This window comes from Dermacentor andersoni, chromosome 9, assembly GCF_023375885.2.
Source record: "Dermacentor andersoni chromosome 9, qqDerAnde1_hic_scaffold, whole genome shotgun sequence".
Classification (NCBI taxonomy): Eukaryota; Metazoa; Arthropoda; class Arachnida; order Ixodida; family Ixodidae; genus Dermacentor; species Dermacentor andersoni.
Window position 1 is genome coordinate 118528884 of NC_092822.1, and position 17501 is coordinate 118546384.

General features: G+C 44.9%; 1 protein-coding gene across 1 annotated transcript in view; it reads right to left on the minus strand.

Annotated features, from left to right (window-relative positions):
- LOC126529572 (hemicentin-1-like) overlaps positions 1-17501 on the minus strand; it is a 117576-nt gene that overhangs the window by 67277 nt on the left and 32798 nt on the right. The window contains exon 2 of the mRNA XM_055069915.2: positions 16223-16678. Coding sequence (XP_054925890.1) covers positions 16223-16678 — 456 coding nt within the window. The remainder of the gene's footprint in view (positions 1-16222; positions 16679-17501) is intronic.

The window sequence follows — 17501 nt, forward strand, 5'->3', positions numbered from 1 at the left end:
AGAAACGCAGCTTGAGAGAATGCTACAGAAAGTTTGAAATGCAGCAACATTTTTAATGTCGAGCGGAAGTATACGGCCTTTGAGAGTTTTTTTTTTTTCTCTAGATGCAGTAGCTAACGTCACAGAAAGTTAGGAAGTACGTATTGACAAAGAAAAAGTGTACATAGAGAAAACCCAGCCAGATCAACTAACCACACAAAAACAGGAGCTACTGCATTATGCTTGTAAATTTAGACTTTGCGATCTGTGCTTTCCTACATTCAATGACCCTAGCCATTCGTTTATCTTTATTCTTTCTCCCGACGAGCTCCCTCTGGGTCGTTTACAGAGGGGCCCTTGCGATTCTCAGCCCCAGTCGTAAGCCAAAGTTCTAATGAGCTTCTAGCACGTCAGCTACTTACTATGGACAAAGTTGGCTTTGCCCTTACCGTAATGATCTGCATCAGCGCACTTGAAGATTTGTCTGCTTTATAATAGTACCTATCATCGCACGTTCTTGAGACTGTAAGTTGGCTCTACTTTCGCAACGATGCTAACTTCCACTCCTGTTTTACGACCTAACTACGCAACAATATTTTACAAATCCCGTTTTGGTTTCAAGCTAACATGATTTGCGAAAAATGTTTCTGGCAATTATCTCAAGTCTACTGCTTGGGCAGCATGTATTACTTGTAGAGGCTCACATTACTTCAGGAAATAAAAAAATGCATTAATCAGTAAAATAATTAAAGAAAGTTCACTGATCAACTTTTAACTAGCTACGTTAGTGCACAAAGTGCGATTTACTAATAAAAGCCCGTTATTTAACGTGGCGCTTCCAGTTGAAAGCAATTTTGAAACTGGCAGCTGCTTCAAGATAAGCGCTGTAAAAATTGCGGTAAAAATGGTCTGCTGTTCTACTAAATTTTTTAACAAACGCATTTTTGTCTAGTGAAGCTCAAAAATAACCTGTACACCAAGGCATTTCATTGCATACTTCGGCAGGCATAGCTCTAAACCGCTATTGTCCACAGATTTCCCTCTAACTGAATATGACTTGTGAACTCGTCGGCTACAATTCGTAAATTGCAGTATGTGCCGCACCAATTAATTATTCCCGTGCTATTTAGCGATATTCTGGTATTAAGCCGATCCCGCCTTTTGGTTTCTGGTGTAAGGTACCTTTTCTACACAATAATACAGCTCAAAGGGTATCATAATAAGAGGCCAACAAACAAGGACACCGAGGACAACACAGGGGAACTTACAAATTGAAATAAAGAAATTATAAATTAATGCAATTGAAAGTGGATGAAAAAACAGCATGCCGCAGGTGGGGAACGACCCCATATCCTTTGGATCGCTTCCCACTTGTGGCAAGCTTCTTATCCACTTTCAATTTCTTTATTTCAATTAGTAAGTACAAGTAAGTTCACCTGTGTTGTCGTCGGTGTCTTTGTTTGTTGGCCTCTTAGGATATGATTCATATAAATCGGGCCCCTCGGTTAACCCCCTTTCTTCTCGTTCAGCTCAAAGAGTAGAAATGTGTTTCAAGCTAGGGACGATTTTTTATAGTTTTGTCAGCGATAAAAAAATCTTACATTTGTTGCTTATTGACCGAACAAGGGATGCCTTAGTTTCGAGGAAGACGTGAAAGAAAACAGGACCGGTCGTAGAAAACTTGGCTTGAGACTGAGACTTCCATTGATTTGAACTTGGCGGCCATCTTGTTGCGCTGTTGAGTTCGAGGTTGTGCGTTCGAGCCTGGCCGCTGCGACAGCATACCGATGCGAGTGGAGTTTAGATTTAGAGTAGAGTTTAGTTTAGAGTCGAGCTTAGATTTTGGAGCACGCCAAAGAACCGGTCAAATTTATTTCGCAGTCCTCCACTTAGATTATAAATCGAAATTTCGTACCCTTTCATCTTCTGCGCGTGCAAATGTACGTATGTGCGTACTTTGCTAGACCTTGTTCGTGCAGCGGCAGGACAAATGAAGGCCAGTTATTCCCAGTTGATACTTTTTGAGACAAATGCCTGTTAGTTTCTCTGACTCGAAGCACCGCATCACTCACAAATACTTGTATGTGCGTGTATGCATGTACATATGTGCGTACGTTGCTAGATCAAGGGTAGGCCTGTTTTTCCCAGTCATCACTTTTCGAGAGACAGAAACCCGCTAGTTGTCATTACTCGACGCACCGCGTCACTGACAAATATTTCTCAGCAGGAAGATACCTTATACCAAGCTGAGCTAAATAGACGCGGGAAATCGGAAAGACATCATTGGGTACCCGTGTTCGTGCGCGTGTGAGTTCGCATGTGCTTATGTATACATACGCACATGTGCACGCACACACGCACGTGTGTGCGCATGTGCGTGTGCGTGCGCATCTGAGTACGTATGTGCATGTGCGTATGCGCATATGTACGTGCGTATGCATGTGCGTATGTGCGTGCGCATGTGAGTACGTATGCGCATGTGCGTGCGCATGTGGATATGTATGTGCGATGCATGTGCGCATGTGAGTACGTGTGCGCATGTGCGTGTGTGCGTGCGCATGTGCATATGTATGTGCGTGTGCATGTGCGCATGTGCGTATGTGCGTGCGCTTGTGCGTACGTATATACGTATGCATGTGCGTATGTGCGCAGGTACGTGCTTCTGTATGTGCGCATGTGCGTGTGCGCGTGCGCGTGCTTATATGCGTATGTATGTGCGCAAGCACGTGTGCGTACGTACGTGCGAATGTATGTACGCCTGTATGTGTGTGCTTTCGTATGTGCGTAGGCATGTGCATATGCGTGTGTGTGCGCGCATGTGCGTGTGTGTACCTACGTGCGTATGTATCTACGCATGTGCGTGTGTGCATGCGCATCTACATATGTGCGTACTTTGGTAGACCAAGGGTAGGAAGAATAGCGGCCTGTTCCCAGTCCGCACTTTTGGGGATACAGAAACCCGCTAGTTGTTGTTACTCGACGCACCACGTCACTGGCAAATACTTCTCAGCAGGAAGATACCTTATACCGAGCCGAGCTAAATAGACGTGATAAAACGGAAATACATAATTCGGTACCCGTGTGTGTGCGCGTGTGAGTGCGCATGTGCTTATGTAGGTGCGCATGTGCGTGTGCATGTGCGTACGTATGTGCGCATGTGCGTGTGTGTGCGCTTGTGCATACGTATATGCGTATGTGCGCATGTGCGTGTGTGCGTACGCATGTGCGTACGTATATGCGTATGTATGTGCACATGTGCGTGTTTGCGTGCTCATACGTATATGCGTATGTATGTGCGCATGTGCGTGTTTGCGTACGTATGAGCGTATGCACGTGCGCAGGTGTGTGTTTGCGTGTGCGTGCGCATATGTGTGTGAACCTCTGTGCGTATGTACGTGCGCGTGTGTACAGCGCATGTACAGAAGTGCATGTTGCTGGGCCAGTCGGTTCATATTGCTGAGTAGACCATAAATATAATTGTTTTGGCGCAATCAAGGACGGACGGAAGGGAACAAGGGAGCGCCAACTTTCGACTGTTTATTCTCTATTGTCTACCATGCAATATCTACACGTCGACGAATGTGCGACATACAACAACATGTTCAATCGCGCAACACCCTAATCACACCAGGCTATCAAAAAACCTTCGTTCTGCATGGAAAAGTAAAACTGATGCGTCGCTCATACAAGACGAACCTCGCTCTTTATTATGAAACGCCTCTAACAATTCATGTGCCATGGTGTCCCTGCTTCTCCCAAGCATCCGTATCTTGTCCAGTCGTGGCTCATACTGATGTGAATTGCAGTGCTTAGGCAAATGTGCTCCGTCTTTAACTTTCAGTGACAGGTCATGTTCTCGCGCACGCTCATATACGCATCGCCCAGTCTTGCTGACATACTGAGACATATGCCTTACCACAAGACAGCGGAAACTCATACACGACTCCCGTAGCACATTTTGTGTACCGCTTGGCGTGTATTTTAAAACAACCACATTTGTTGCTCCTAGCAGAGAGAATGCGAGGACACAGCTGGGCGAGCTTGCGTGGCACAGAGAATACGACTGCCACCACATGTCTCTCTGCAAACTTCTTTAAGTTGTGGGTTGCACGGTTCTTATGAGGTAAGACCTCTGGCCTCACCGTTCTCTGCGCTTGCTCAGCTCTTCTCCTGTGTTTGTCACTCTTGAATTTCCGAAGGAGCGACTGGGCAATGGCAGTAATGAGCGCGCGGAGAAACCCAGCGGAACACAGTCGAACCAATTGATTCGCAAAGTTTGCCTGCATTGCGTGAGGGCACGACCATACAAGAGCGGATTCAAAGCATTGTTTAACAATGGCTCTCAATTGTCTTGGAATTTTCCGACTCACATGGCTGTAATTCGTTTGTTGTCCGAGGCGAATAAAACCAGGTGTGAACCGTCTCCAAGGTGTTGTTAAGATCTAAAAATTGTAAGAAATTGAAGGAAGGTACCTCGTTAGTAAATACAAATCCCTTTCGGAGACGGCAAAATGCCGCTATAAGTTTGTGAACAATGGGCTTATATTAGGCAATGGATCGTTGCTTTAAAACAATAAAAAAATCGTCAACATACCTAAAAACCTTCAAAACCTCTCCCCCCCCCCCCCCCCCATTATAATTCTGGTGCAAGGCACGGTCAATAGTAGATAAAAACAACGAGCAGCACACGAGCTAATACCAATGTCTTGTCTTTGTATATAAAATTCGTCATGAAATTTGGTGAAGGTGACGTTGCGATAAAAGTTGAGAAGAGATAAAAAGCGTCAGCAGACACACCTGCAGCATTTTGGAAGGCAACACCGCTCTCGTCAGTGTAACTTCTGACACAGAAAAACAATTCATTGTGCGGGACAGAATCAAACAAATCCTCAACGTCTAGGGAAAACACCCTATCCATGGATGCGTCCGCAGAAAGTGTGTGACACATGAATTCTCTGTCGCACGCCAAGTCGAACATAAAATGTGCTACTGGGGTCGCGTATGAGTTTCCGCTGTCTTGCGGTAAGATATATGTTGGCCAGTCAGGGCGATGCATAAATGAGTGTGCGCGGCAACATACGATGTCACTGAAACGTACAGACCGAGCACATTTGTCTAAGCACTGCAGTTCAGGTCAGGGCGATGTACGACTGGAAAAGATACGGATTCTTGGAAGAAGCAGGGACACCACGGCACGTGAATTGTTAAAGCCGTTTCATATAAAAGAGCGAGGTTCGTCTTGTATTAGCGACAGACGAGTGCAATTTTTGCATCCAGAAGGAAGGTTTTTTGATAGCCGGCTGTGATTAGGGTATTGCGCGATTGAAGCTGTTTTTGTATGTTGCACATTCGCCTGCGTGCACATATTGCATGTTATACAATAGAGAATAAACCGTCGAAAGTTGACGCTTCCCTTGTTCTTTTCCGTCCTTCCTTGTTTACGCCAAAGCGATCATGTTTATTGTCTACTCAGCAATGTGCGCACATTGCTAGACCGATGGGAGGAAAAATAGAGGCCTGTTTTTCCCTGTCAGCACCTTTCGAGAAACGGAAACCCATTAGTTCTCATTACTCGAAGCACCGCGTCAGTGACAAATACTTCTTAGCAGGAAGATACTCTGGCCTAATGGTTCCTGGTTCCCTGGTTCGCAGGTGCTCTGGAACCTGGAAATCCCTGGTTCCGGACAGGCCACCATTGGAATCTGAACCTGGCAACGTTTAACGCTAGAACGTTATCTAGTGAGGCGAGTCTAGCAGTGCTACTGGTGGAATTAGAGCGCAGTAAATGGGATATAATAGGGCTCAGTGAAGCTAGGACGACAAAAGAAATATATACAGTGCTAAAAAGCGGGCACATCCTGTGCTACCAGGGCTTAGCGTAGAGGCGAGAACTAGCAGTTGGATTTCTGATTCATAAAGATATAGCTGGTAACATACAGGAATTCTATAGCATTAACAACAGGGTGGCAGGTTTTGTTGTGAAACTTAATAAGAGATATAAATTGAAGGTCGTACAGGTCTACGCCCCTACATCCAGTCATGATGACCAGGAAGTCGACAGCTTTATGAAGACGTGGAATCGGCGATGGGTAAAGTAAAAACAAAATACACTATACTGATGGGCGACTTCAATGCCAGGGTAAACAATAAGCAGGCTGGAGACAAGTCAGTGGGGGAGTACGGCATAGGCTCTAGCAATAGCAGGGGAGAGTTATTAGTAGAGTTTGCAGAACATAATAATATGCGGATAATGAATACCTTCTTCCGCAAGCGGGATAGCCGAAAGTGGACGTGGAGCAGCCCGAATGGCGAGACTAGAAATTAAATAGCCCTTATACTCTGCACTAACCCTGGCATCATACAAGATGTGGACGTGCTCGGCAAAGTGCGCTGCAGTGACCATAGGATGGTGAGAACTCGAATTAGCCTAGATTTGAGCAGGGAACGGACGAAACTGGTACATAAGAAGCCGATCAATGATTAGCGGTAAGAGGGAAAATACAGGGTCAAGCTATAGAAGAGGTGTAAGGCTTTAACTCAGGAAGAGGACCTTAGTGTTGCAGATATGAACGACAATCTTATGGGCATCATTAAGGAGTGTGCAATAGAAATTGGTGGTAATTCTGTTAGACAGGATGCCAGTAAGCTATCGTTGGAGACGAAAGATCTGATCAAGAAACGCCAATGTATGAAATGCTCTAATCCTACAGCTAGAATAGAACTGGCAGAACATTCCAAGTTAATCAACACGAGTAAGACAGTTGACATAAGGAAGTATAATATGGATAGAATCGAACATGCTCTCAGGAACGGAGGAAGCCTAAAAGCAGTGAAGAAGAAACTAGGAATAGGCAAGAATCAGATGTATGCGTTAAGAGACAAAGACGGCAATATCATTACTAATATGGATGAGATCGTTCAAGTGGCTGAGGAGTTCTATAGATATTTATACAGTACCAGTGGTACCCACGACGATAATGGAAGAGAAAATAGTCTAGAGGAATTCGAAATCCCACAAGTAACGCCGGAAGAAGTAAAGAAAGCCTTTGGAGCTATGCAAAGGGGAAGGCAGCTGGGGAGGATCAGGTAACAGAAGATTTGTTTAAGGACAGTGGGCAGATTGTTGTAGAAAAACTGGCCACCCTGTATACGCAATGCCTCATGACTTCGAGCGTACCGGAATCTTGGAAGAACGCTAATATAATCCTAATCCATAAGAAAGGAGACGCCAAAGACTTGACAAATTATACACCGATCAGCTTACAGTCCGTTGCCTACAAAGTATTTACTAAGTTAATCGCAAATTGAATCAAGAGCAGCTTAGACTTCTGTCAACCAATGGACTAGGCAGGATTCCGTAAAGGCTACTCAACGATAGACCATATTCACACTATCAATCAGGTGATAGAGAAATGTGCGGAATATAACCAACTCTTATATATAGCTTTCATTGATTACAAGAAAGCGTTCGATTCCGCCGAAACCTCAGCACTCATGGAGGCATTACGGAATCAGGGTGCAGACGAGCCGTATGTCAAAATACTGAAAGATATCTATAGCGGCTCCACAGCCACCGTAGTCCTCCATAAAGAAAGCAACAAAATTCCAATAATGAAGTCAGGCAGGGAGATACGATCTCTCCAATGCTATTCAGAGCCTGTTTACAGGAGGTATTGAGAGACCTGGATTGGGAAGAATTGGGGATAAAAGTTAATGGATAATACCTTAGTAACTTGCGATTGCCTGATGATTTTGCCTTGCTTAGTAACTCAGGGCACCACTTGCAATGCATGCTCACTGACCTGGAGAGGCAAAGCAGTAGGGTGGGTCTAAAAATTAATCTGCAGAAAACTAAAGTAATCTTTAACAGTCTCGGAAGAGAACAGCAGTTTAAGATAGGCAGCGAGGCACTGGAAGTCGTAAGGGAATACATCTACTTAGGGCAGGTAGTGACGGCGGATCCGGATCATGAGACGGAAATAATCAGAAGAATAAGAATGGGCTGGGGTGCGTTTGGCAGGCATTCTCAGATCATGAACAGCAGGTTGCCATTATCCCTCAGGAGAAAAGTGTATAATAGCTGTGTCTTACCAGTAGTCACCTACGGGGCCGAAACCTGGAGGCTTACGAAAAGGGTTCTACTTAAATTTAGGACGACGCAACGAGCTATGGAAAGAAGAATGATGGGTGTAACGTTAAGGGATAAGAAAAGAGCAGATTGGGTGAGGGAACAAACGCGAGTTAATGACATCTTAGTTGAAATCAAGAAAAAGAGATGGGCACGGGCAGGACATGTAATGAGGAGGGAAGATAACCGATGGTCATTAAGGGTTACGGACTGGATCCCAAGGGAAGGGAAGCGTAGCAGGAGGCGGCAGAAAGTTAGGTGGGCGGATGAGATTAAGAAGTTTGCAGGGACGGCATGGCCGCAATTAGTACATGACCGGGGTAGTTGGAGAAGTATGGGAGAGGCCTTTGCCCTGCAGTGGGCGTAACCAGGCTGACGATGATCATGATGATGATGTATATGTGTACTTACGTACGCATATATGTGGACATATGCGTGCACATGTAAATATGCGCGTACTTTGCTAGACCAAGAGGAGGAACAATAGAGGCCTGTTTTTCTCAGTCGATACTTTTTGAGAGACAGAAGCCCGTTAGCGCCCTGACTCGAAGCACCGCGTCACTGACAAATACTTCTCAGCAGGAAGATACCTCATACCAAGCTGAGATAAACAGGCGCGGCAAAGCGGAAGGACATCACTGGATACCCGTGTGCGTGCGCGTGTGAGTGCGCATGCGCGTACGTATATGTGTATGTATGTGCGCATGTGCGTCCGCATGTGCTTATGTGTGTTTATGGTGTGCGCATATACACACGTGCGTATATGTGTTTGTACGTGCATGGTACGTGTGCGTACATATGTGCGTATGCATGTGCGCATATAGGTACCTACGTGCGCATGTATGTGCGCATGTGCGTGTGCGCATGTACATGTATGCCTTCTTTGCTAGACCAAGGGAAGGTACAAGAGGCCTGTTTTTCCCGGTCGATACTTTGAGACAGTAGCTCGTTAGTTCTCATTACTCGACGCACTGCGTCACTGACAGATGCTTCTTACGATACCTCGTACCAAGTTGAGCTAAATAGACGCTGGAAAAGGGAAAGAAATCATTGGGTACCCGTGTGCGTGCGTTTGCGCGTACATACGTACATGCACATGTGCGTTCTCATGTATTTATTTGTTTATTCACTCGTCTATTAAATTATTTATTCGCTTAATTTCTCGCATATGATTGTCGTGATGCTGTCCACAAAAGGTGATGTCACCGCTCACCTGACAAAGAGTGTACAATGACAACGCAACGGGAATGGCGAAAAATAGGTGGAGGAAAATGCAAATCAGTTCTTAAACCACTTTAGCAGGATTTTATATTTTTTAGAAGAAATAACAAAGTAAAATAGTTTGAAGGACGCTTAAGCTTCGCCTTTATGAGTGGAACGCGATAGCATTCACATATCCCGGACTGCTTCTCACGCTTCCCGGCAACTGCAGCGTCTGTAACCGCAATGTTCACCGGGAAACGCAGGCGGCGAACGCTATGCACGCAGGCGGGCTTCCTGGTCGAAATGCGGCCTCTTCCATGGGCCGAGATGCGGTGGAGACGAGCACCATCTGGAAGTGTTTGAAGGAAGAAGGCGCGCCGCTCCGTCAATTCAGATATCTATTTATGCGCCGGCGTGCGCAAATGGCGGACGCCGCCTCCGGTTTGTGCATTATAGAAACCCTGGAAAAGGGGTTTATTTGAGTTCTCGTGTAACAGAGTTGTGTTTTCTCGTCCATTCAAATTACAGTCCGAGAGCTATCATGTCTGTAGGTTGTGTGCGAGTTGTAGTTTACGATATTTCCAGGTATTTTAGCGTGGGAAATTCAATTAGTTCAGTGTATTCCTTGCGTCCCTCGACAGGCCTGGGTATGTGTGGTTCGCGGGACGCCGATGCCAGATTTTCTGCGACACGGGCTCCTTAACGCTATCGCGTTGTAACGTTGAGTACGCCAAACATCACAGCACTGAGCTTTATATGTCGAATGTATTAAACTAGGCCATCGTCTAGCGTTATGTGCCATGACAATGACCATGGTCGGCAAAATACGCAACAACAAGAACAGCGGTGAGGCATCTATATGCTGCTCGATAACCCTTCAGGGGTGTCGTGGTTGCAAAGTTTGAGCCACGTTTTACTCGCACTCATCATTCTCCAGCGAAGTATTCTCCTATTTGGAACCTAAACCGTAAAAGATGAATAGAAATCATCGAGTGCGAACAACTCCAAACTGAAACGGAGCAAGAAGGTAGGCATTGTCGTCCAAGGGGAGGAAAAATAAAAAGTTGCATTTCTCCCAGTCTGCACTTTGCGAGAAAAATAACCCCACTGGTTCTCATGACTCGAAGGACCGCGTCACTGACAAATACTTCCCAGCAGGGAAACGCCTCATCCCAAGCTGAGCTTAATAGACGCGGGAAAACGGACAGACATCATTTGGCCCATAGGCGCGGTAGACACGCTTCCGCCTAAAACAGGACAGGGCTTTTCGAAAATCCTTCAGGACATGAAAGAAGTGAGTGCATTATACCGTTGTAGGTAACTGACAGCTCCCAGATTTGAACGCCGACTGACTGTGTAGCACGATGCTCGTAGTTCAAGGAGCGTCATTGTGTGGAGAAGAGCAAAGACAATAGAGTTTATTCACTGGCTTTTTTTTAATTTCTTCCTCTGTAGGTGGCTTCGGCAAAGGCTGGTGCCGCCTTAGCTTTGTAGAATGAGTTTTCTCTCGATGAGTTCGACAATACATTCTCGCCGCTGCAAAAGACGCGAAGCACTTTTTACAGCGGTCAACTTGGCGGGAATGCTTTGTACCTCTAAATCTAATATAGGCATCTTAGGAAAAATTGTACTGAAAGTGGCCGCTAAGACGACTGTATTATTACGTCGAGTTTAATTTACTTGTCGCAATTACTTTTTTCACAGTGAAGTTGTAAACGTTACAGAAATCCAGCCTGCTGTGAATAACCGTGGGCAACTATGGAGGGAGTATGGTTACTGAAAACGGCTGTAACTCTTGCTTTATTGAAACTATCTTGAAACAAATTATGTGTAAATTAGCCGCTAAAGCGACTCTAACATTACGCCGAGCTTTGCTTAGTTTTCGCAATTGCGTAGTTCACAGTTAATTGTTAATACTGTGGCATTCCGCTCTGTTCTCAATACGTGAGCTTCTACGGGAGGGAAACGCGCAGTCTCATGCTTGTGCGCTAGAATAAAGATCTAGGGCTTCCAAGTTTCAGTCAGCTAATTAACTAGGAATTATGATCAATCGCAAATCACAAACAAACGTGTTTTATTTGGCGCACTTCTTTAGACTGGGCCCCGGTCAACGCATATTGTCGCTCGCGTCGAGGCTCGGTTTAACGGCCACCTGCGTCTAAACGGCGCTCCGCCGCAACTGCGTCGAGAACACTTGCGTCTTTAGAGCGACGTCGTAAAAGCCCTTCGGCTGCAGCTCTGCGTATCTATGACGTAAGGCGTGACGTAGTCATCTTTTGCGTGACCAGATGAACATAAAAGAAAGAGATAAAGAGACAACAAATGGTTGTGTGTTTTTTTGCAGTTCGCATAAATGCCGTATACGTAATTATATGTATGGTTACATAACAACAAAACTATACCAGCATAATTTATACCGCCATAACAGGGTCACTGGTGAACCACCTTCACAGGGTGGAATGGCTGAATTGTTCTTTTTTTTTCATTTTAGTTTCACTTCTGGCTGTTATATTTGACGAGTTGAACGTATCTTTTGTGGCTACCAAGGGTGGAGGCTTGGGCTAATAGGTTATCCATAACTAAAACCATGCACCACTATCATGAGCAATATTAACGGGAACTCAGAAGCGCGTATCAGATAGACTCGAACCTTGTTATAGGCGATACGCGGCGACCACCGTCCGAAACACAGTGGAAACGAGGATGCTGTTCTAATAACCATTGGCATTCCCACCGTGCGTCTCTTTATACAAAGTGCGGAACTTCCCATCACCAGCGCTCTTGATAGCGCTCTTTAATATTGCGGTTACTGGGAACTTCGTGCACCTAAGCGTGACCAACATTATATATCACTGTCTGGATATTTAAACATTCTAGAGCTACTTTCCTGGGAAATCTGATCCGTCTGCCTGTAACGCGCGACAGGATGCGTTCCATAAGGTATGCCCGAGGTCCACATTGGGGTGTATGTATGAAAGCACCTTAAGCTAAACGCAGCAACCGGCGCCTAAGAGCTGCGCTCGAAGATACAAAAAGCATGAAAGAAAAAATTTCTCGCTGTAAGCCACTGCGACACATAATCATCTTATCGGCTGTCGACGGCCAATGAAATGCCGTCAGCTGCCGAAAAAAAAAAGCAGGCGCAGTGGGAGTGCCAACAGTTAGCTGAAGAGCGCCCCTCTTTCTCCTGTGTTTTTGACAGCGCCATCCGTGTGTCGCTCTAAAGGTACGTCCTCAATTGCGGAAATAAGCACGCGCAAGGCAGCGCGCTTAAAAACGCGGGCCCCGAAAGGCGCCTTCGCGGCAAGAATCCTTTAGAATAGCAGCTTGGGCTTGTTGGTTTTCGGTCCTGGTTTTAACAGCGCAAAACGCAGACGGGACACGAGACAAGACCATACCACAAGCGCTGCCGAAATAAGCGCGCCATTTTGCACGCGCTTATTTCCCCAGGTGAGGACGCACCTGAACTCGACTTCGTTTGCTCACGATAGTACACTGCGAAGGAGGAGAGCAAAGAGAGGCGTGGTGTGTGCCGTCTCTCTTAATCGTCGTCCTTCGCGGTGCACGTGGTTTTAAGTAATCTGGTGCTAGCTGCTCCGAAAATAAAGAAATATGAATAAGCAAACTGACATGCTCACGACTTATGAAACGTTGGAGATGAATTATTGCTAGGATTTCAATGAACTATAATCAATATATACCTCGTCACCAGATAGTAAACGGCTATCGTTAAATAGTTTGCGCCTACTTAATGAAGGCGTTCGTAATTTTTAGCTTTAAATGTCTTTAATAGTGCAGACATTCTTGCCCGTGTTAATATAATCGATAACAGACGTGTAAAAAATGCACGTAAATATTAATTAAAATTAAAAACGTAGTTTACATAAACGCACGAGAAGAAATACTGCATATATTACAGGTCTGTAGTGAACTGATGATAAGGTATAAGCGTACTATTTTTAAAATATATCTTAATTATAGGTTTAATTTGTTTAAACATATGTCGTGGAACTGTTAAAGCGATTACAGCATCGAGGGATCTACTGCCATCCTGCCTTCAAAGCCCCCATACGCCTAGGTCACGTGGGTTTACGGATCAGGGTGACTCGGTGACTGGAGCATTCGTGACAACGAGACCATCATCCGAATATCGCGCGTTTAAAATCCGGCCAACTTGATGAAAGTGTAATGGGAAACACAGATAACGCTCTGTTTGGCTGGAAAGGAGTGCTGAGGAATCTCAGAAAGTCACTGCTAATAAGGAGCCTTCCAAATGCACTGAAGCTCCCGAGTGACTATGTATCCATAGAGGGTGAAACGGTATTATTAACGTAAATTTCTTGGCTGGCTTAGACGCGTGGATTCAGTATGCGTAACAGAACCAAAATGAAAAAATAACGAGAAAAAATATTGTCCTTACCTTCGTTTCCGGTAGACTCCAACAAAGAGCAACACTTTCTACATTAGGGAGGTTTAGTAAACGCCTTCCGCTTCGGCCATCTGGCGTTGTTGGAGCCACATCACTGATGCACCTAACTCGCTTTCCGCAGGCACAAAGCTGCCGTAGACAGCAGTAGTTGTTGAAGAGCCAGTAGCAGTACGCGAAAACTCTCTATGAATTAAAGACGTAACAGAGGAAACAATATATTATAGTTAGTTCATGTCACTTAATTATGAACGTAGATTCCTTAGCTGGCTTAGACGCGTCGATTCAGTATGTGTAACAGGACCAAAATGAAGAAATAATGAGAAAAAATCTTGTCCCTACCTTCGATTCCGGCAGACTCCAACAAAGAGCAACACTTTTTACATTAGGGAGCTTTAGCAAACCGCTTCCGCTTCGGCCATCTGGCGCCGCTGGAGCCACATCACGTGGCTCGCTTTTCGCAGGCACAAAGCTGTCGGAGACAGCAGTGGTTATTGAGGAGCCAGTAGCAGTACGCTAAAGCTCGCTATGAATTGAAGACGTACCAGAGAAAACAATATTTTGTAGTTATGTTCATGTAAATTTTTAAGCACCTCGCGAATCCTTGACCAAAGCAATACTCTGTTGAGCGGGACAGCACACGAATTTCCGAAATCAATTTCCGTAAGTGAAGGCAGTCCATGGCTACTATAAAGTAAGGCTGCAGAACTGCTGACTCGGGAAGTGTACACTCATTGGTAAAGCACTAGAAATATTGCTACGTAGCATTAGTGAACGTAGTAAGTGGCCGCTGGACTGAGGACGACGAAGCGCTTTTGTACCTACGTGCTGGCCTCTACATGTTGGTATAGTTTTCTACCTTCTGGATTTCGAAGTAACAATGCTTACGCTATCCCTATACTGAAACCGAATGTCCCTCGTAATGAGAAGAATAATTTGGCTACCTTATGGCATATCTTGATGACTGACGTGCGCGTCGTGGTCTTATACAACGAACAGGTACGTGTCGTTTCAGATCTTCCCATTACAACAGTCTCTTACTCACTTTTGAATGATAGGATAACATACTTCTTTAGTCTGAGTTATAAAACGACTAGAAACGAAATTTAGGAAGACTGGCTTAACAGGTGCCCCAGTAGAAATCGCGTTAAGATGCAGCTTCTCTATATCGACGTGAAAGGTTTTTCATTTTGGTCAGCAAAATAATGTAATAAAATGTAACGAATACGTGCAACCCTAACATCACTTATATCTCTGCGGCCGTACTACCCACGCGCCTCATTTTATATCGTTCTGCAGACGAAAGAATCTATTGCTATATCATTCGTGTGCCGCCTGCACAGATGACGTTGTTCTCGCGGCACGCATCACGCAATCGGAGCTAAATTTAGTCTCTTACTCTCCATTCAGACAGGCGTAGCTCTGCGGCACGTCTGTCGATACGAGCGGGAGTGGCCGTGTTTGAAAGCTCAGTCTGCCATAGATGACATAATTAGGCGAATTCAAACTTCACAATTCATAATACTTACAAGCGTGCAATACGTTGCAGCAACTCCACGGTTGTTCAACTATGGCGTCTCCGAGGTCTATATGCAGCCTCCAGAAATGGCGTGAAGATGTTTGCGCAGCAAAACAGAGATATCCGCGCCCACTACACATAAGAAATGATCGCGACTGCGAGATTAGAGAGTAGGACTTCCACTAGCTGTACAAGTTAAAGATGTACGCATTGAAAGACCTGAATAAATGTCACTTGTGTATTTGGCTACGTCATTTCTGTAGCCTCGTACCCATACAGCCTCATCAATGCACACTGCTGTGCCTTCATCGCGAATTTTCGTTTTCTTTTTGGCGAAGCCGCGAATGTAAATCTTGCTCTCTCTGTCTTCGTCACAACTCCCCTTAAGTTCGTAACATAGTTAAGCCATTCGTAATCCATCCCACTACTTTCAAGTTACCTCAACGGGATAGCGTGAGCCCGAACTATGAAACAGCACAGATCGCTGTCAAGAACTAGTAAATGGCGAATAAACTAATCGACTTTTAAACAATACCGATGCGTTCTTGATACGTCAGACTGGTTATAGACAAGCTGCAGAGGGTGATATCACAAAGGTGAGGCGGCAGTTCTTTCGCATCTTGTGTGGCCTGAGAAAATAATCCGCCGACCATATATATATATATATATATATATATATATATATATATATATATATATATATATATATATATATATATATATATATATATATATATATATATATATATAATAATCAGGCACGAAATTTAACAGAAGGTCAAATAAATGCGTGACACCGAGTTGTCATTACGTTTATTGCCAAAGAGTATTGTTGAGAGCAGCGAATACGAGAAGGGGGCACGTAGCTGCTGTTTATTTTTTGCCCATTGTATACCCGTCTTCTTTAGAAACATAAAGATTGCTTATTCACACATTTGAAATCCAGTGAACTGACAAAGTTACTCACCTGCTATAAACAGATGCACGATGGCCTCCGTTATGGTCACACCCGCGTCGGTTACGTTGTCACCTTTGTACGAAACGTTGCACACGTAACTTCCAGTGTCGGAGCGATCCAGCCGATTCAGAAGCAAAGCGGGTGGATCACTGAGCAGTGAAAAGAACGCCCTGCCGATCCACGGTGGTTGCTTCCAGTGAGCACCGTCCACTAGTCCAACGGTCGCTCCCAGCACTTTGGTCGGCGAAGGCTCGGGAGCAACCAAAGCGTAAACTTTCTTCGGTTCCCGATGAGTGTCCATGCTTTGAGGTAAGCCACTATACAAGTTCAGCCTGACGTCTGCCACGTGGAACCAGACGACAGAGACGGGTTCTTTCGGGGCCATGTTGATGGGGCAAGGAAGTGATGTCTGTTCGGATTCCAGACGGCTTATCCTTAGCATCGATGGAAAGTATGGCGTCGATCCTGCACTGGAAACAAGCGAAAACCTCCTTTGATACCTCCAGAAGAACTTCACTTTGTCCTAGTTGGTATTTACTGCATATCATATTGACCGCAAATAAATACGGGGACAGAGGGAGAAAACACATGAACAGCACGGGCGGTAACCGCCCGTGCTGTTTATGTGTTTTCTCCCTCTGTCCCCGTCTTTATTTGCGGTCAATATGATATGCTCCTTTGATACCGCTGTGCCTCGAAGTGCATGCAGAGGCCGGCTTCTTCACGTTTAAATTATCTTAGCGCCGGCTACTGAATTTGCACGAGATGAAAACGCCCTGAACTGCCATTCAACCGTGAATATTGTAACAACCATCGTCTTTACATCTAAATGTTGTTACAAGAGAATCTGTAAGATGACTGTTTAAACATTACAGCGGAGAAGAAATCTCGACTGTTATGCGAGCGCGTTAGGCGTTCTGCAAAATGATGTTCGTGCAGGCGAACATTCTAAATTTGTCAATTTTTTTATTTCTTTTAACATACAACATCCAGCCACAGGGTTGTAGCAGGAGCGGGTAATGAACAAAGCATCAGAATAAAAAAATTCACAGCAGTTAGAATTTTAAAGACAGCTGAAAACGCATCAAGTGGCACAGGCCAATACTTACGGAAAGGGAACAAAGACACGGGGGGAAATTTTGTTGAAATATGTCTGTACCAGCACGAAATGACATAATATCCAAGTGGTTATAGTTTGTAGTTAATAAACGTTTTTAAAAGTTTCGCACACTTTATTGAGAGGCAGAATTGCGAGCTTACAAAGATGTGCAGAAACGTGACGCATTCT